This window comes from Ictalurus furcatus, chromosome 9, assembly GCF_023375685.1.
Source record: "Ictalurus furcatus strain D&B chromosome 9, Billie_1.0, whole genome shotgun sequence".
NCBI lineage: Eukaryota > Metazoa > Chordata > Actinopteri > Siluriformes > Ictaluridae > Ictalurus > Ictalurus furcatus.
Genome location: NC_071263.1, coordinates 6870398 through 6890985, shown reverse-complemented (window position 1 = coordinate 6890985; position 20588 = coordinate 6870398). Strand labels below are relative to the sequence as shown.

The 20588-nt window shown below is 36.5% G+C and overlaps 1 protein-coding gene across 3 annotated transcripts in view; it reads right to left on the bottom strand.

Annotated features, from left to right (window-relative positions):
- The window catches only part of LOC128613144 (ribosome quality control complex subunit NEMF), a 41847-nt gene that overhangs the window by 19957 nt on the left and 1302 nt on the right, over window positions 1–20588 (bottom strand). For 2 of the 3 annotated variants that reach the window (XM_053633739.1, XM_053633740.1), the window contains 13 exons: window positions 15301–15449; window positions 5449–5516; window positions 5273–5362; window positions 5066–5139; window positions 4911–4981; window positions 4748–4823; window positions 4523–4663; window positions 3276–3484; window positions 2207–2398; window positions 865–928; window positions 676–764; window positions 489–592; window positions 333–395 (listed from right to left, as the gene is read on the bottom strand). In XM_053633739.1, coding sequence (XP_053489714.1) covers window positions 333–395; window positions 489–592; window positions 676–764; window positions 865–928; window positions 2207–2398; window positions 3276–3484; window positions 4523–4663; window positions 4748–4823; window positions 4911–4981; window positions 5066–5139; window positions 5273–5362; window positions 5449–5516; window positions 15301–15449 — 1390 coding nt within the window. Of the gene's footprint in view, window positions 1–332; window positions 396–488; window positions 593–675; window positions 765–864; window positions 929–2206; window positions 2399–3275; window positions 3485–4522; window positions 4664–4747; window positions 4824–4910; window positions 4982–5065; window positions 5140–5272; window positions 5363–5448; window positions 5517–15300; window positions 15450–18255; window positions 18705–20588 lie in introns of those variants that run through there. The other variant, XM_053633741.1, reaches the window with a different exon arrangement.

Genomic DNA, 20588 nt, shown 5'->3' with positions numbered 1-20588 from the left:
AACTATAAATGGTTAAAAGTATTCAATGTAAGTAATTATGTATGTCATTTAATAAATAAAATAATTGCAATCGTTGGCAGATTTGGGTTGCATAAGAGGAATAAAACACGATAAGACATGCTGTTATTGGAAACTAAGCAACTTTGGGTTGCAGCCCTCTGCTTGGTGTTGGGCCACATCAAACCACCCTGTTGTTATTTTCCTATAACAGCATGCCCTGTCATATTTTATTCCTTATAAATCTTATGCAGCTTATGTCTAATAATGCTCCTCATCAAACCACTGAATCTTAAAATAATTTTAATGTTAAAAAATTACTAAAATCCTTGTACCGGACGGATTCTTGATGACGCAGCTTGTGGCTCCATGAAGATCAGCATGGATGTAGATGTCCCCTAAGAAAAGACATTTTTCATTGAAACTTGAGGGAAATAAGGGCATCTATACATTAAAAACAAACAAACTAAATCTAATCTACACTCTTGTACCTGGTCGCAGGTAACGTTTAACTATCATCTCATTCTGCTGCTGGTCCCGTCCAGCGATGATAAGGTAGTTCTCTGAGCTAATGAACCACAGGAACTTTTCAAACCTGGCAATAAACAAAGTATTCAGAAATTTTAGGATATATGAAATGTATCTATTACCCTTAAAAAAAACTTTTTTTTGTCTCACCAGAAGACTTTTCTGGCTTTCTGAATTGTTGTCACTGTCTGGACTTCTTTAAGGGTTTGCTTGGTCTTTTTCTCAGCAGACTTAAAGGCCTTGAGTGAAATAAAACATCCAACAGTAATTAATATGTTCCCCTCACATATTCAGTAATTCAATATTTAATTTAGAAGTATTGTGTTGTTCTCTTTTTACCTTCTCTGCTGCCTCAACTGTTTTCTGCTCCTTTTTGGCGGCATTCCGCTTGTGGTCATAATATCTGAGATGTAATTATGTTCATTTTTAATAAGGAAGTATATTACTGACAGCCAGCAGACATCTAATTGTATACATAATGGGCCTTATTTATCAAGCTGGATACAAACAGTTTGTTCGTTTGTATGAGCATTTACACAAGAAATTTGGTATTCTTGGAAAATACTGGAAATTCTGAAAGCTTTGTATCTTGTTTGTGACAATTTATGCATAAAAAAACTAACTAAAGTAAATCTTGACTGATCGACTTCACGTCATATTATTTTCAATGGAGTTACTGCATTTTAATATAGAGATTGTACTGTCAAGTTTAAATCATTTATTTATTTCAATTACACACGTACATTTTATAATTTTAAATCCTGCTGTTTCAAAATAATAGACATTAATATTATACATAAAAAAATAATAAAGAGAGCAAGACAACCCAAATCCATTTCAAGACAAATTAGACTACTCATTGAATTAAAAAGAAATGCCGCTGTTTAAAAGGAGGGTGGGATGGTCTGTGCAAATAGTAGCTGTAAGCCGGAGCAGTGCAAATTACAGAACTGATAATACTGGAAGAGTTACCACATACTGTGCACTGGATGGAACGGGTATTTAGACACTGGTATGTTTTTTTTGGTATGAGGATGAAAGCTGGCTTATAAATTGGTTCTGTTTGCCATGGCATTGTCGTATCTAAACCGACCAGGTTGCTGAACTTCTTTTAATGCCGTACAACACTTTGGAGCCAACACAAATTCAGTCAACAAAAATATCTTGTCTCATTTCTATGCACGTCCAAGATTTGTCCATGCTTGGATTTCTTGCTACTAGCACATTTCAAGGAGATACAAGTGACCGATCTGGTATGTTTCAACCTACAATGAGCCATATACTCCTTTGTATGCTGCCATAATCCAACATGTTCCTGAATACATCAGAGTGCATTCTTTCTTTTTCAGCCCTAATTTGGCATGGTTACTGCATGTCAGAGACTCACCATGCATCTGTCAAGCAAATGCTGCCTGTGTAAACGGGAGAAATTCTGCCATCTGTTTAATTTAAATGATTTAGTTCCTTAAATAATTAGGAACTAAAATAAAATTCAGTGTCACTTATCATCGATTACATTACACTATTGATAAGATATACATAATAATATCAATAGCAATTAGAAACAAAGACAGAAGGTAACCAAAAAAATCTGAAATTGCAACATCAAACTACATGAATGTGCCTGGATTATCTCATACAGATGCAATTATATGTTATGTTTATGACCTTGAGTACTCACTTTTTTGAATTGGCATAAGCAGATAAACCAAGATCCACATCCACCAGAATGGGTTTATTCTTCTGGATCTTGCTCTTCTGTCCTTTGTCTTTATTCTTATTTTTCTTCCCCTTTGGCTGCCCAGAACCATCTTTACTATCTTCTGAAATTTCTTCCTCTTCCTCTATTTCCTCTGGGCCAATATATGGATTCCTGTGACGTGAAAGTTTTATTTTTGATTGTCAGCTCAAACTTAATAGCAAGTGTGATAATGCTGAAATGAAAGAAGTCCATTTATGGCTTTAACACAATTAACACAAAAAGTCAATTCTTACACAATTTTAATTCTTACGAATAATGGAATACTAAAAATGATTTGTTCAATGTGAAATTTGACACACTTGCCTCCACATATTTAGCTGAACATGAAAAATCATATATATATAGATTATATATATTTTTTTTTTTTACACATTTTATATTGGGGCGGCTATGGTAGACAGGTGGTAGAACGGGTTTATCCAATGATCACAGGGTTGGCGGTTCGATCCCTGATCCCTACACATGCCGAAGTGTCCTTGGGCAAGACACTGAACCACATGTTGCTCCGGATGACAGGCTAGTGCCTTGCATGGCAGCTCTGCTGCCATTGGTGTGTGGGTGAATGAGAAACAGTATGAAGTATTTTGTAGAACCGCTAATGTTAAAAGTGCAGACCACTTATATTATTTTTATTAACAAGTTTCAATCGTTTTAACCCAAGACAGACAAGCTGGCTGAAAGAAAACTCACTTGCACTCCCACCTGTATACACACACTTGAATATCAGAAGGGTCCTTAAATATGTCAGTTAGGTCCCTAAATATGTCAGTTTTCATGAAACTTTATATTGTTAATAAATGAAATTGTTAAGATATTGTTAAAGAGTTTATGGGAGAGTGCAGAAATGGACTAGTACAAAATGAAAAGATGGAGTGTTATAACACTTAAGAGAAGAGGTTTATAAAGGTTTTCAGTCATCTTTAACATAATATGCCAAGGCGAAGGGGCTTCATAGGCAGCAGAAGCAAGAGTATATACTATAACATACTTCAGTAGCATAGTGATGTGGTTGGTTTGTAGTTTCAGCTCTTTAATTGCACATGCCACAGGATCTCCAGCTGCTTGAGCTTCTTTGACAATTAGGCTGATCTCAGCCCAGTCTACCTGATTAGCCAGAGCACTGCGCACCACCTGAATAGCTCGCTCTACAATGGGAAGATTCATTTCCAACAACTCGCCCTTAAAACGGTCCACCTCCTGCAAAACATTGATATTACATTTGCATTTCATAAAGCACTGTATTATTTAATAAAACTCCAGTGGTGAATGGTAGAAAAAATTGCCAAGCTGAAAATGAACAGTGTCTGCATACAGCTTTGCATTTACATAATATTTATGGATTTATATGCAAGAGCAGTGTAATCTTTATCAGTATTGCATAACTTTAACTATATATCTACTGTATATCAAATGTCAATCAAAGCATATCCCTCTACCCGTTTATCATCAAAATCTCTACTGCACAATATAGAGTACTTTGGTCTCTGTCAATATCTTCGACCAAAATAACACAAAATCAATCATTTTATATATAAACTGAGATGGCTTTAACAGAGCAAATGTCTCTTCACAATAATTGCCATTTTGCAGGAATGCATTTATATTCTTTTACACCAACTTATATTTACAGATTTTCAATTTCAAATATCACATATTTGAGGTAATTACATGTTAAATTAATGTAAATTTTAAATAAAAACAAATTGCAACACAGTGACTGCCAAAACCAAAGATACAAAGTTCTCTCAACATAACAATATTTAGTGTGCCATTTTATTAATTTAGTAGGTGTTTGTTTTTTTAAACAGTTTTACATACTTATATTTAACTATATATTTTATTAGATATGGAGCTTATTTATTTTTATACCATTTTCTCTTAATTTGGTCATTTCCCATTTTCCAACCTTTAGCTTGCTCTCCCCATCACATGACATCTGGGCAAGGTCCTGAGTTCAGATCCCAGCACTGCCAAGCTGCCACTGCTGGGCTCTTGAGCAAGGCACTTAAACCTCAACTGTTCAGTTGTATAAATAAGATAAATGTAAGGTCCCCTTCCTCATTCATGAGCTCACAGACGACCACAATTGTCACTCCAAGTTTTCCTAGAGTACTGGCTACAGAATGGAGGTAGCTATATGGCCTAGTTTCTTGTATTGAACTGCCTTGAGGAAAAAGTATACTGTGAGCAAATAAAAGTTTGTAATGAAACAATGATTCACTTTGGAAACCCCACCTGGGCCTGATGTAGAGCCTCCAACCGTTGTTCGTGATCCTTTCTCACATTCTCAAGCTTTTTCAGGGCTTGTTTCTCCTGCTGAAGTGCTTTCATATCAATCTTCTGACTCTCCATCTTGGAGAAAAACTCATCAATAGCCTGACAGGATAAAAGATAGGATAAAAACATAAGCTCATAGTAGCATAATCAAAATCAAAATCACTTATAAAATGGACCACAAACCTTATCAAATGACTCAAACTCAACATATGGGCTCTTTGAGTGTTGGGAAAAGAAAAATGGGTGAAATTCCTCATACCTATTAAATCACAGAAAGGGTCATGAAGAAATTACAGACAACCTGTACTTTAAATTAAAGAATATTAATATAATGTAATGATCTTACGTGAGCAACTCTTCCTGTGGTTTGTCTGGCATCATGCTTGGCTTTTTTTCAGTTTTCTGAATGATGTAACCCTTTCACAGAGGACAATCATACAAACTCTCTTACAAATTGTTAATAATTCAACATTAAAATTCAAATTCAATATTAATTCCAACCTTTCCATTAAACTTGGCTGCTTTCTCCATATAGCTCTCTGCCATCTGCAAAGCCTCCAGAAGTTTTGGCCCAGCTGTAGGATAACATATTATAATGCTCTTTTTAACTCCTTGAATGTCTATGAAGCAATATAAGTATATATATACTGTATATATAGTATCTTGGTTTCATTTCGGCATATCTTGAATCGCAACAGGAAAACAAACCTTCTGTCATGTTAAACTGATGATCCATTTTTAAAAGACCAGGAAAACCAACTTCTATAAGGCAGTGTTCAATAAGAGTGCCTCCATATGCTGTGGAAATATAAAGTAAAAGAAACTCAAAGCCCAATGTTAGAAGAAATTATGTAGATTATATTCTGCACAGTAGTAACACTTACGAAGGTGGGGATTTAGAATCCTTTTTATTTGCTCTCCACTCTGAGCTTTGGATAAAATATCTTTAAGCCTGCAAAAGAACAAACACAAAACAATAACATTACTCAAAATCTGAATCTATGAATGTGTGGTCTTCTGGTTTTGGCTGAGCTCTGGAAAACAGCCATAAATGGCAAAAAAAAAAAAAAAAAAAAAACATAATTGAAGTTTTCTTCCAGTTACAAACTTTGACATATCTACAGTGCTGTGAAAAAGTATTTGCACCAATCCTGATTTCTTCTGTTTTTTGTGTCTCATACTAGTTTTAGATATTCAAACAAAAATACAACATAAAACAAAGGCAACCTGAGTAAACACAAAATACAGTTACAAAAAAATAATTATTATTGAAGCCAATAAAAAGTTATCCAACACCCATCAACTATGTGAAAAACTAATTGCCCCTTAAACTTAAATTCTGGTTGTGCCACCTTTAGCAGCAATAACTGCAACTCGCAACACTTAACTGGATAACTGGACATCAGTCTTCCACTTACTTTTAGGACTAGGACTTGTCATGCTGCTAAAGCAACTGCATAATCCAGTTGCACTTGAGTTTCAACTTACAGACTGAAGACCGAACATTCTCCTTTAGGATTTTCTGGTAGAGAGCAGAATTCATGTTTCCCTCAATTATTGCCCTGGCCCTGAAGCAGCAAAGCATCCCCACACCATCACATTTCCACCACCATGATTGACCGGAGGTATGATGTTCTTTTTGTGGAATTCTATATTTGGTTTATTCCAGATGACATGGGACCGTTGTCTTCCAAAAAAAGTTCCCCTTTCGACTCGGCAACATTCTCCCAAAAGGTTTCAGGATCATCAAGGTGTGTTTTGGCAAAATTCAGATAAGCCTTAAAGTTCTTCTGGGTTAGCAGTGGTTTTCACCTCGCCACAATTACATGGATGCCATATTTGCCCAGTGTCTTTCTGATAGTGGAGTCATGAACAATGACCTTTATTGATATGAAACAGGCCTGTAGTTCTTTTGATGCTGTCCTTGGATCTTTTGTGACTTGCTGGATGAGTTGTTGCTGTGCTCTTGGAGGAATTTTGGAAGGTCTGCCACTTCTGGGAAGGTTCACTACTGTGCCAAATTTTTCCATAGGAGATAATGGCTCTTACTGTGGTCCTTGGGCATCCCAGAGACTTAAATAGCTTTGTACCCTTCTCAGACTGATGGATTTCAAGCACCTTCCACCTCATAATTTCTGGAAATTCTTTCAATTTTGGCATAGTGTGTTACTGGGTAAGACCTTTTAACCAACTTCATGCTGTTGAAAAAGTTCTATATAAGTGTTGATTTGATTGAACAGGGTTTGCAGTAATCAGGCCTGGTTGTGTCTAGTCCAGCTGAACTCCATCATGAATTTAGTTTCACAGATTTTGGGGAATTAGTAACTACGGGGGAAAATACATTTTCACATAGGCCCAGTTGGTACTGGATAACTTTTTTGCTTCAATAAATAACATTATCATTTAAAAACAGTATTTTGTGTTCACTCAATTTGCCTTAGTTTTATCTTAGACTTTGTTTTAATTTCTGAAATAATTTAATACGAGATATACACGAAAACAGAAGAAATGATTAAGGCAAATACTTTTTCATAGCACTGTATGTTAAGGAAATGTAGTACTTTAGCAAAAAGATTTGGAAATCTGTTAATTTAGGTTGATTTCTAACCTTGACTTGATGAGTAAGGATACAATTTAACAAACAGAGCAGTAAATGTAGTCAGTCTGTCTAAAACCTAGGTAAGAGTGCTTTTCAATGAATTCAACGCTTCAAGGTTTTGGATAGTTACATTCCATACCAAAATTGACATAAGCCTAATCAATTCAGGCTGTAACCAGAAACCACCTCTCAAAATGTTTGTGATGCTCCTGCACAGTCACATCATCCAAAAGAGAAAAGCACTTACACACTCTGTACAGCTGACAGTGGAAAGAAATTTATAAATAACCTAATAAAGACATTAAAATTTCTGACATTAGTCAACAGAGCATAAGTGACTGAATTTCCCCACTGATGTAAGAGTGGACACAGAACAGTCAAGTGAGCAATAAGGCTCGTGTTTTAAATGCCAGGAGTGATTTTACCTGAGGTGATGATACAGAGACTGACGTGAAAACTCATTTCCTATTGTAAACTTATAATTATTTCAAATTTGGCAGTAATGCTGTTTTTCCATCAGTAGATTAGGTTATTTAGGTTAGGTAGAGGGGTAGGTGAGGAGTCTTTCAATGGAATTGGAATGAAATCTTTAAATTCAATTTTTCTCCATTTTGGTTTTACATAATAATCAATTTGCAGTTGATGCTAACAGTTTACGTACACCTGGGCTAAAGACATTCAAACTCAGTTTTTCATTACACATTTCATATTGTCATATATTTACTGTGTTAATTCAATCTACTTTATTGTTATAAGAGGAAATTTCAAAATAATAGCTAATTACAGATTTTATATACTATATCAGATTTTCAGTGGGTCAAAGATTTATATACACTTTTTAGTATGTGGTCCAACAAAGAGCCTCCTTGCACTGACAAGCTTTATTTTTTATTTTTTGTTTCACTCTAGGGCTGCACAATTAATCGAATATTGATCTCAATTACAATTTTGACTGCCCACGATCACATGAACATGATCGACTGCGATATCGACATTTAAAGTTCGTCCTCCGCTCACAGAAAACTCCACTGCAGCTCAAATCAAGCGCTTCCCAAACTTACAGCCAGTCCCCATAGAGTGGCGCAGTGATGAAGTTATTTTGTATGCCAAAACCCGGAAATGAATTAGCATTTTAGCGCTCGAGCTGCCATCTTCACTGCGAGCTCCAGCGCTTACACAAGGGAAATCATGACTCTAACATGTTGCTAAATGGCACTACAGATGTTGTCAGGGACATTAAATGTCATCACACTGGACAGGAAAAAACTTTACGGATAAACTGGTTCAGGTTTGCTGTGCACAATTCCCCCAAAAAACGTGGATGAAGATTCATCCTCAGAATAAATCCGTATTATGGAAAATGTTTTAAATTAAGTTTGGAGAAGTTGTCGGAAACTTGGTGATGGTGACGCTGAAGTCGAGCGACCATGGTGTAGTTCGTTTATAGCATACAGTTTGCTTTTTATTTCTGGTGATTGTATTTAGGTTTCAAACTTCATAAAAGTTGTGTTAATTTGTGAAAATTATCTTGATGGACAAAACATCTTAGTATTGTAAAATTTTGTTGATCACAGAGCTTATTTTTTGCAATAATCCAAAAGTCTATGTGAAAATCCTATTGGGTTTTTGTCGAGGGAAACAGTGTGATGTTAACTTCCGGGTTCCGGTACAAAATGACAGGCACCACTCTATTGGGTGATTTGTCTGCATCTCTCCTCCTGGAAACACTGTTATTACCTTTTCTACATAGGCCTGAATTGTTTTCATTTGTTTGCATATTGTCATATTGGATTGCATATTTTCATTTGGTTGATGGCATTTTTATTTTTTACTTTATGCAAGGATCCTTGCATAAATCCTATATTCTGGGTACACTTTTATTTATATTTTGCTTCTACGAGATAATGCACTTTAAGGACCAGTCTAATTTGATGCAAAGATTTGTAAATTAGCAGGAATGTAGCACAACATGGAGCTGAAAGTAGTGGTCTGTTTATTTAAATGTGAAAGTGCAATAAAAAAAATGTCCCTAAAATCAATGAATAATCGTGATAAATAATCGTGATCTCAATATTGATAAAAAATAATCATGATGATCATTTTGGACATAACCGTGCAGCCCTATTTCACTCCATAATTTTTCTATGTAATTCAGGTCAGGGGTTTGGGATGGCCACTCAAATACTTCCACCTTGTTGTCTTTAAGCCATTTTGTTACTTTGGAGGTATGCTTAGGATCACTGTTGTGCTGGAAGACACAGTTGCAACCAAGTTTTAACTTTCTAGCTGTTTGTCTTGAGGTGTTGCTTCAGTTTCTAGGTCAATTTTTAGTTCATCCTCCATCCTCATGATGCCATTTTTTCTGGCATGCAACCAGTCCATTTTCCAGAAAAACTCTCCCTCAGCATGATGCTGTCATGCTCATGCTTCACAGTTGGGATGATGCACTTTGGATTAACTCCTCCCACTTTCTCCTCCACACAGTGCTGATCATTATGGTCAAACGTTATATACGGTTACATTTTTGTCCTCCAAAAGGCTAGGTCTTTGTCCTGGTGATCACCTGCAAATTGCAATCTTGGAGTATGGGCGCCTTCCTTGCATGACAACCTTTCAGGCCATAGAAATGTATGGATTAATGGTGGATGTATAAATTTGTTTCCCCTTTCCCTCCAACTCTTTCATCAGTTCCTTTTGAACTGATGAACCTTTTTGGATCAAAGTTTATTCATCCCTGGGAGTTTATTTGTGCCTGCTTTCTGAACAATGTAGTGTCTGTGTGGTCCCAAGAATTTTATATTTGCATACAACTGTTTGTACAGATGTTCATGGTACCTTTAGTTCTTTGGGAATTGCTCCTAAGGAGCAACTGGGTTTTTGGAGGTCCACAATTTTGTTTTCTGAGGTCTTGGCTGACTTGCTTGGAAAAAGTCACTGGCACTGAAGATAGCAGTACCAATTAACTCCTAATTATGACAACTCCTAACAATGCCAATTCTATAAGCTTCTAAAAGACATTACATCAATTTCCGGTATCGTCCACACTGTTTAAATAAATAGTCTGTCAAGTTGGTGTATGGGTCATTCCATCAAGTGACATTGCATTTCAAGTGGTCCAATACAAGCTGCTTGACCATTTTTAATTTTCCAAATTTTTTTGGATGGATTACCTCTATGTATTGGCATTGCCAAAGCCACCAGTTTTTTGCTCTGACTGTGCATAGACACCGTATTTTTATTCTGTTTTCTTCTTCTTCTAGCTAGGGTGTCTAAGGCAGCCCATAGAATCATCTGGCGCACTGATTGGGCAGGGTCAAGGAATATTCATCGGGTCAAATTTGGGCCTAATTCGTTTAAGGTCATAGTTTTTAATCGGGCATCCAAAATTTAAAACCCTGGGTCAAGACGAGTTCAACACAGCCCATGACACCGATTTCCACCTAATTCGATTTTCCGCCATCTTGGATTTTGTTAAAACTTTTTTTGGCTACTCCTCCTACACATTTTGTCGAATCATCTCCAAATGTGGCAAACAACATCTTCAGAGTAAGCCTCACAAAAGTTATCAAAAGAATGCTAATACTCGAAACAGTTTGCCTGTAATGTGCCAACAAATCTTAAGGCGAAGCCACCAAACAGGATGTGAGGCTGTATCTCAGCCTTGCACACTGACACAACGACCTTGTACACTGACACAAATCTTGGTAGGCAACTTCAGGTCTATGCCTGAGGCAATGCAACAAATTCCATGACAGTGCCACTTACTGGTTAAAAGTTACAATAACATGCCAAAAATGCTTCCATCTAAGTGCCATTTTTGCTACTCCTCCTCCAAATTTTGTCCAATCTTCACCAAATCTGGCACACATAATAGTGACCTGACTAAACAAAAGTTATCAAAAGAACTCTGATATTCAAAACCGTTCTCCTGTAACAGGATGGTCCTAGCTCCTTGGAAAAGAAACTCTAGAAAAAAACTCTAGAGCTCTAGAGCACGTTACAAGGTACATGAACCTAAATAAACATTTCACACGTTCTTGTTCCTTATACTTAGATTTTAAATCAAAATGTAACACTCAAGATTGCTCACAGTTCCACATTTAGGGTCAACTTATAATGGGAAGGATTTGAGTCTCAGTCTTAACTCTTTTAGGGGGTACCTAGGTAATTATAGTGCGCATGCAGAACATTTCAGGTTTGAGACTTCTCTTTTTTTTTTAATCGGGTGAGAAAGAGATTTTTTTTTTTTAAAGTTCCCCTCACTTTCGTGTTGAATATCTCTAGTGCAGTGGATATCTCTGGTGACTAGATACAAACCTAAAATTTTCACAGAAATAAGTCCTCAAAAGGAAGAGTTTGAGATTCCACTGGATACAGAGCTAGGGCTAGTAGAAATCTGGACAAAAGCCTACTTTATTCATGCATTTGGAGAAATTAATAGATGTAATACAAACATAAATAATAAAAAAAGAACAGTATTTTACAGGACATTAGACCTTGAGGGCCAGATTTGAAGAACCCTGATCCATCATGTTGGTACAGGTGTACAGTTGGTATGCGTGAAAATATTTTATGGATTCCAATTATGGAATTACAATATTAATTTGGGTGTTTTATAAGTGAACAGTGTCATAAGCAGAGCTGTGGTGTTGTATCTCCTGTGATAACAGCAGTAAGTGACTTCTGAGCAGTTTCCTCACAAGAACTGCTTGCTTCAGGCCCTTCCACAACATTTCTATTGGATTAAGATGAAGACTTTGACTTGGCCATTTCAAAACATCAACTTTATTCTTCTTTAACCATTCTTTTGTAGAATGACTTGTGTGCTTAGGGTTGTTGTCTTGCTGCATGACCCACTTCCTCTTGAGATCCACTTCACGGACAGATGTCCTGACACTTTCTTTGCCGGTATAATTCAGAATTCATTGTTCCATGAATGATGGCAATTGATCGTGGCACAGATGCAGCAAAACAGGCCCAAACCGTGATACTGCCACCACTATGTTTCACAGATGGGGTAAGGTTCTTATGCTGGAATGCAGTCTTTTTCCACATTTAAATCAAAAATTCTATTTTGGTCTCATTCATCCACAAAACATTTTTTCCAATACCCTCCTGGATTGTCCATGTGAATTTTAGCAAACTGCTGATGGGCAGCAACGTTCTTTTTGGAGGGCAGTGGCTTTCTCCTTGCAATCCTGCCAATCCTGCATGCAATCCTGCCATGCATTTTTGTTCAGTGTTCTCCTGATGGTGGACTCATGGCCTTTAGTTGCTTAGAAATTACCCTGGGTTATTTTGTGACCTCCCAGACTATTACGCGTCTTGCTCTTTGAGTGATCTCTGTTGGTCGACCACTGCTGCGGAGGGTAAAAATGTTTCTTGAATTTCCTCCATTTGTACACAATCTGTCTGACTGTGGATTGGTGGAGTCCAAACTCTTTAGAGGTGGTTTTGTAATCTTTTCCAGCCTCATGAGCATCAACAACTCTTTTTCTGAGGTCCTCAAAAGTCTCCTTTGTTCGTGCCATGATACACTTCCACAAACATGTGCTGTGAACTTCTAATCCTAGAGGTTCACATATTTTCTCCACTCTCAGATATGCATTATTGAAATCCCAAGTATAATACTTTTGGCTCATTTGTGTAATTGGGATCTCTCTGTCTACTTTTAGGACTCATGTAAAAATTTTATGTTTTAGGTCATATTTATGCAGTAATATAGAATATTCTAAAGGGTTCACAAACTCATTTGCAGCAATAATTTCTAGAAAGGAGCAACATTTTCTGCCAATAGAATAAGAAATTTTCAATCTTGAAATAAGTAAAAAAAAATGTCTAGAAACATGATTAACAATATTATATATGGTTAATTGCAATCTTATAATAATTACTAGATACATTTTGTGACGGGTCTCCTGCTCTTCCTGATACAGCTGGCTAGTGGGTGTGGCTAGAAGGCTCATCAAGAGAACGATGTCCACCTGTTCTTCCCTCTATAAAGGCTGTGTTTGTGTGGAGAGCACTTGCTCCCGGTTGCTTTCTGTTTGATTTTGACTTTTGTTCGTTGTCTAGTTTAACTTGCTTTTGTTATTTGTTTTGAGTATTCCATTTTCTATATTTTTGATCCACTAAAATCCTTTATAGATCTATTTATATTAAGAAATGTTTATTGTTGCAACCAACTTCACTATGTCCTCCTTACACTTGTCACAGCAGTGAGGGTTCTTTAAATCTGGCCCTCAAGGTCCAGTGTCCTGCAGAGTTTAGCTCCAACCATAATTAAACTCACCTGAACAAGATAACCAAGGTCTTCAGGATTACTAGAAAATTACAGGTTGGATCTAAACTCTGCAAATTTTAAGAACCCTGCTTCACTGTTGCCAATGTAAAATCTAGTAACATTTTAGACCTCATTGACAAGAGTAAGCTATTGACTGTCAACCATAAACATAACTACTGTAAAATACTGTTAATATTTTATTATTTATTATGCTTATATTACATCTGTTCATTTCTCAAAATACATATTTTCTCCAGATTTCTACTAGCCCTGTAACCAGTGGAATCTCAAACAAAAAAATGTTATAGCAGAATGCTACTATAGAGTACTTATTTCTGTAAATTTCAGGTTTGTATCTGGTCCCCCAGCAGAGATATTCAACCATGAAAGAGAATGGAATTTTAAAAAATTCCACTCACCCTCATAAAAATAAAAAAAATAAAAACATGAAGTGTGCTGCATGCAAAATATACTTACCTAGGTACCCCATAAAAAATTAAGACTGAGACTTGAACCCTCCCCATTATAAAATGACCCTAAATGTGGAACTGTGAGCAAAGATGGCAATCACAGTTAAACCCAGAAAACAATGGTGGTTTTCCACTGCCAATACAACCAAGCAAACAACTTAATTTTTGGACCACTTGAGATGGATTGACCCATATGTAAATGTTTGACCCACTGGAATTCTGATATAGTGAATTAAAGCTGACATAAATCTGTCTCTGATTGATAAAAACTAATCGATAAAATCAATAAGTAAAATAATCAACAACAAATTTCATTATTGATTAGTTGGGTCTGTGGAATCACTTCACAATGGTGAAACACACATTTCTATGAATAAAACGCATCTGAAAAATAGCAGAGGTCACAGAGGGAGCTGCTGCGGGAAAAGTGCACGATCCAGAACATGAGTGTTTTATATTAAGCGCTTCAAACAAACTCGTAAGTGTATTAATGTGGCTTGTCGTGTCAGATGCTGCGACAGATGCGTGTGCTCTTTAATGTGTTCCAGACATGTTTTCTTCAGCGCAGAAATGACAGTTTTACCTTTAAATACTTATCTGTAAATGTTAGAAATTCATTCCAGTATTTCCATTTTACATAAAGTCTCGTCCTGACCGTGAGCGAGTCTTCATTTAACTTCACTGAATGAGCGCAAGTCCACGCATGTGCGTCAACCAAAGAGCATGTGATTGAAAGGAAGTGCAATAACTCTGACTAAAATATTCATTTTGATCAAATATTTTGTTTGCTATATTTAGAAACAAAAGTAAGTGTGTTTTTTATGAGAGTAGTAACTGTAATGGGGTTATAACATGTAATTGTATATAAATGTAATAAGTGTTATAGATTTACAAAATAAAGAAACGGTACTGTGTTCAGATGAGTGAATGTGTGTGTTACAGCAGAACATAAAACCTCTTATCAATTAACACTTAGTTTGCTTTTGTTTTCTTCTTTAGAATTTTAATACTGATTTAACTTCTGCTTTAAAGCTTGTGGACAATCAGTTGGTTTTTTTTTCAAAATATAACGTTAATATTTTTTTCAAATCCTGTGCACAATGCATAGCATGGCCCACATAGATACGTTTAATACCTTTTTCACAGCCTTCAATTTGCACAATGTTTGAAGGACAACGTTAGACAGAATGTGAAATAACGTTTATAAAATAAAAATTGGCCTTTTAATCCAACTAATCGATTAATCAAAGAAATAATCTACAGATTAATCAATTATCAAAATAATCGTTAGTCGCAGCCCTAGTAACATGGTGCAAAGATCTGTTAAAGGTCATCTCAAAGTCTTGCCAGCTCTGTTTGGTTAAGAAAGAATGATATATCTCACCTCTCCAGGCTGATAAGGGGTTCAGGAGGCCTTGCATTCTCAATTGGGTATCTTTCTCTCACTGCAATTTTCACATCCTCTGCCTCAGCAGTACGAAAGCGAAGCAGGTTCAGTATGGTATACTCATGATCTGTCAGGATTATGTTCCCCTGCAAATGCAAAGCACACAAATTAAATAAGACCTTAATAGAACCTTTTTCTGTAAAGACATACAGCATGATTAAGCATCAACAACTCTTTTTCTGAGGTCCTCAGAAATCGCCTTTGTTCATGCCATGATACAATTCCACAAATTGTTGTGAAATCAGACTTTGATTGATTGAAAACACCTGACTCTAATTTCACCTTCAAATTAACTGCTAATCTTAGAGGTACACATACTTTTGCCACTCACAGATACATAATATTGGATAATTTTGCTCAATAAATAAATGATCAAGTATAATATTTTTAGCTCATTTGTTTAATTAGCTTCTTCTTGTCTACGTTAGGATTTTTGTGAAAATCTGATGATGTTTTAGGTCATATTTATGCAGAAATTCTAAAGGGTTAAAAAAAATTCCAAGAAGGAAAAAAGGTCATGGTTAAAGGTAAAAAAGCTTCTGGACACAGAGCGCAAATGAAAAATTTGTGTTTCATAACAATTTGTTTGAAAATATTTTGGAAACATTTTCAATAAGGGTGCCATTATATAGACAGTGGGGGAAATAAGTATTGAACATGTCAACATTGTTTTGATGTGTTGTTAATAGGGATGCACCGAATGTTCGGCAACCGAAATTATTCGGCCAAAAATAGCCTAGCAACCGGAGTAAGACGCGCGAATGTCACGACCTCCACTTCCAGCAGCACACTCAAAGAGATGCTACATGCACGAGTGCTCAGCAAGCGCATGCTCTTCGGATGTTGACAACTGTGACATTGTTTACTATGGACACATGCGTTTGTTTTGTTTCTGTTCCGGAGTATTCTGTCACGTCACGAGACGTAAGGGAGTAGAGTACAGAAGCAGGTAAAGACGTATTTATTTAAGGGCAGGCAGACACATCCAAATCGTAATCCAAAAAACGTAGTCAAGACAGGCAAAGGGTCGGGCGATCAGCAAACAGGCATAAACGGGGCAAAGCAGGAATCAAAGTCGCGGTCACAGAAAACAGGGTCAAAACACAAAACAAGAAACATGAAGTAGTACTATGGACTGGGAGCGGAAAAACCAGCGGGGACTAAATGAACTAATCTATAGTTTAAACTAACTAAATCTGTCAAGGAACATAACATTAACAACGTATCTAACCATACTATATCTACTATAATACTCCGCGAGGTGTACAGATACGCGAGCGGTATATATTCCGAATATAATCAGCCGTATAGAACCGAATAGAGCCATTTTTTGCACTCTTGTCAATGCAATTTTTAATGCACTTTTTGTTGTAGGCTACAGAGTGTTACATTCTTTCAGCAGTCAGTTATAGGCCTAACATAGGCTATTCAAGATGGGCTCAAAGATGACCACATAAAAATATTTTTATTTTACTAGTTTATTTATTTAAAGTTAAATTGTTCCTTGTTGGTAGCCTATGCCTGCTGGAATGAAAAAAATGTTCAGTGTTAAATAAATATTTTGAAATTGTAGTTTTTGTAATTGATTTTTTTCTTTGAAAAGCAAGACAAAATAGTAAAAAAGCACATTTTGACTATCTAAGTTATGCAATGGTGAAAAAAATGGCAAAATAAATGGAAAAAACACGAAAAACGTGTTCGGTATTTGGCCCTCAGCCAAGTTTTTCATTATATTCGGCTTCGGCCAAGAATTTTCATTTCGGTGCATCCCTAGTTGTTAAAGTCGAGGTAATCCTCCCCGTTTCCAGCCACGTAGAACTCCAGGCGGCCATTGTCCCTAAGAGCAGAAAGTGGAGGTATTTCGACATGAGTGTACTTTTTGATACGTTTGCGTATACAGTGCGGGAAATAAGTATTGAACGATATATTTCCAATGAGGTTATTCACATGAAATTTTAACTAGACATTAGTATTACTCAAGAAATCCAGAAATATAAAGAATTCACAACATTAAAGTCCATAAATAAAGTTGTGTGTAATAAAGTGGAATGACACGGGAAAAAAGTATTGAACACGCTAAGAAAAAGCCGTTCTCCAAGGCAAGGTAAGGCACCAGCTGAAAACCATAAGTAATTACACCCCCTATCTGTGCAGATTAATATCAGCTGGGTTAGTAAATTGATTGTCTATAAAAAGGCTTTTCGTTACCATGGTGTCACACAAGAAACATCTCATGATGGCTAAAAGAATAGAGCTCTCTCAAAACTTTCAGAACCTTATTGTTGCAAAACATATTGATGGAATCGGATAGAGACATATTTCAAAACTTCTGAATCCTCCAGTAAGCACGACTGGGGCCATTATCCGCAAGTGGAAGCAACATCACGCAGTCATCAACCGGCCACGCACAGGAGCTCCTCAGAGGATTTCTGACCAGGGAGTCAGAAGAATAGTCAGAAGAGTAGCCAAAGAGCCAAGGACCACTCGGAAAGATCTCCAGAAACACTTGGAGGCAGCAGGTGCCATCGTCACAGAGAAAACAATAGGCAAAGCACTCCACTGCTCACGCTCACCCCGCAAGACTCCATTACTAAAGAAAAGGCATGTCGAAGTTTGTTTAAAGTTTTCTACAACTCATTTGGACAAGCCTATGAAATACTGGGAGAGTGCAGTCTGGTCAGACAAGAGCAAAATTGAATTTTTTGGCTGTCATACTACACACCATGTTTGGATGAGAAATGGCACTGCACATCACCCTAAAAACACTATACCAACAGTGTGTTGTTGTGTTTGGAGTGTGGAGGTGGAAGCACCATGGTGTGGGGCTGTTTTTCATCGCATGGTACTGGCAGACTTCATATAATTTAAGGAACAATGAATGAAGTCCTTTACCGGGAGATTCTTGAGAAGAATCTGCTGCCATCCAGCAGGATGGGGAAGATGAGACATGGGTGGACCTTCCAGTGGGACAACGATCCAACGCATACAGCAAAGGAAACTCTCAATTGGTTTCAAAGAAAAAAAAAAAAAAAAAAGGTGTTAGAATGACCCAGTCAATCACCTGACTTGAATCCAATTGAACAAGATTTAAAGACAATATGTTTAGAAAAATGGGCCAAAATCGCACCTGAATATTGCGGCCAATTAATTTCTTCATACAGGAAGTGTCTTGAAGCTGTCATTACAAATAAAGGCTTCACCACTAAGTATTAAATAAATTTCAGTTAGCGTGTTCAATACTTTTTTCCCCCGGTGTCATTCCTCTTTATTACACATAACATCATTTATGGACTTTAATGTTTGGATTTCTTTATGTGTGTGGATATCTTGAGTTAACACTGATATCTGGCGAAAATCTCATTCAAAATTCAAATGTTGACGCATTCAATATTTATTTCCCCCTCACACATTATGTGTGTGTGTATATATATATATATATATATATATATATATATATATATAATTCAAAAAGTGTAACTTTCACATATTCTAGATTCATTGCACAAAGTTTAATATTTCAAGCCACACAACAGTTTCGGGCTGTTGTGTGGCTGGTGGTTAGGAACTCCTGTGAAGAGTGATGTGATCATGAATTCTGTTAAGTATCATGATATTTTAGTCCAAAACCTGGTTGCCTCTCCCAGGGGGTTAAGACTTGGCAATATTCCACAAGATAATGAGCCATACTTCAGCAAAAAAAATTGTTAAAGAAACACAACTTCAGTGATTTGCAATGACCAGCTCAGTCTCAGAATTTGAATTCTGCTGAAAAGCTGTGGTGTGAATTCAAGAGGAAAGTCTACATGCACAGACCAAGAATAGAAAGGAAACTATGAAGTTCTGCATGGAGGAGTGGACCAAGATCCCTCTATAAGTGTCTCCACCTTGTTAGACATTACAGGAATGCTATTATTCTCTCCAGGGCAGCCATGACAAAATACTAACAGTAAGGGTGCTGATATTTTTGAAACCAGTGTTTTGACAAGCGCAACTTCAGTCAGGGCTTCAAGACTTTCGATAAGTTGGTCAGTTATATCAGGAATGCATATATATATGCATTGTTAAGGAAGACTTTAAAAATTGCAGGGCGGTGGCCATTAGAGTACTGCTGTAGAAAGTATCTCAACACAGAATAGTGTTATGATAATGATAACCAAAGAGAGAGAAATCATTAGAGTTGACCGCTGTATACCGGCAAAAACACCTACAGTGGGCATGTCAGCATCGAACTGGACCATTGAGCAATGGAAGAAGGTGGCCTGGTCTGATGAATCACATTTTCTCTTACATCATGTGGACGACCGGGTCCGTGTGCATCGCTTACCTGGGAAGAGATAGCACCAGGATGGACAATGGCAGAGGAAGTGTGATGCCGGGAAACCTTGGGTCCTAGTATTCATGTGGACGTTACTTTGATACGTAGTACCTACCTAAACATTGTTGTAGACCAAGTACACACCTTCATGGCAATAGTATTGCTTAATGAAAGAGGCATATTTCAGCAGGATAATGCACCCTGCCACACTTCAAAAATTTTTCAGGACTGGCAATCGCATACACCCATTCGGTGTATATATTATATATTGTTAATATATAAAGACACTCAATTGTATTTTTTATTATTAAGATTTCCTTATATTTATACTTTATCATCTTTACAATGTAACTGATTTTTCTATGAAAGCTTTTAACAGATTTTTTTTTTAAGTTGTGGTTTTGTGTGTCGTGTTTTTAGATATGAAATATTTTTAAAGCTTAGTAGTTTTTAAAGAATAAATTATTAGCTGGGTACTAATATCAACTGATTCAAAAGGTTTCATTATTAATATTGGTAAAAGAAAAAATGGTATTGTGTCATTTCTAGCAGGGTTGCATGGCATACCGGTACTACGGTAGTATCGCGATACTAAATCTTCAGAAATACTGCCCATGCCACTTTATTTTTTATTTATTTTTATTTTTTTAAACGGTAGCATAGTCAATACGGTAGTACCATGAGTAATGTATGTGCGACATTATTCCACTGCGACATATTCCACTGCTATTGCAGGATACACAAAGGTTAGTGACAATTAATATAACCTAAATTCTTTAACTTTACCTAAATTTGGATTATCTGTTTTAATTTATATCTATGTATTTCTGTAAATTTGTTTATTTTGTCGATTTGAATTATGAATTAACACAATATTGCATGGTATCGTTATACTTCAGCTGGCATGGTA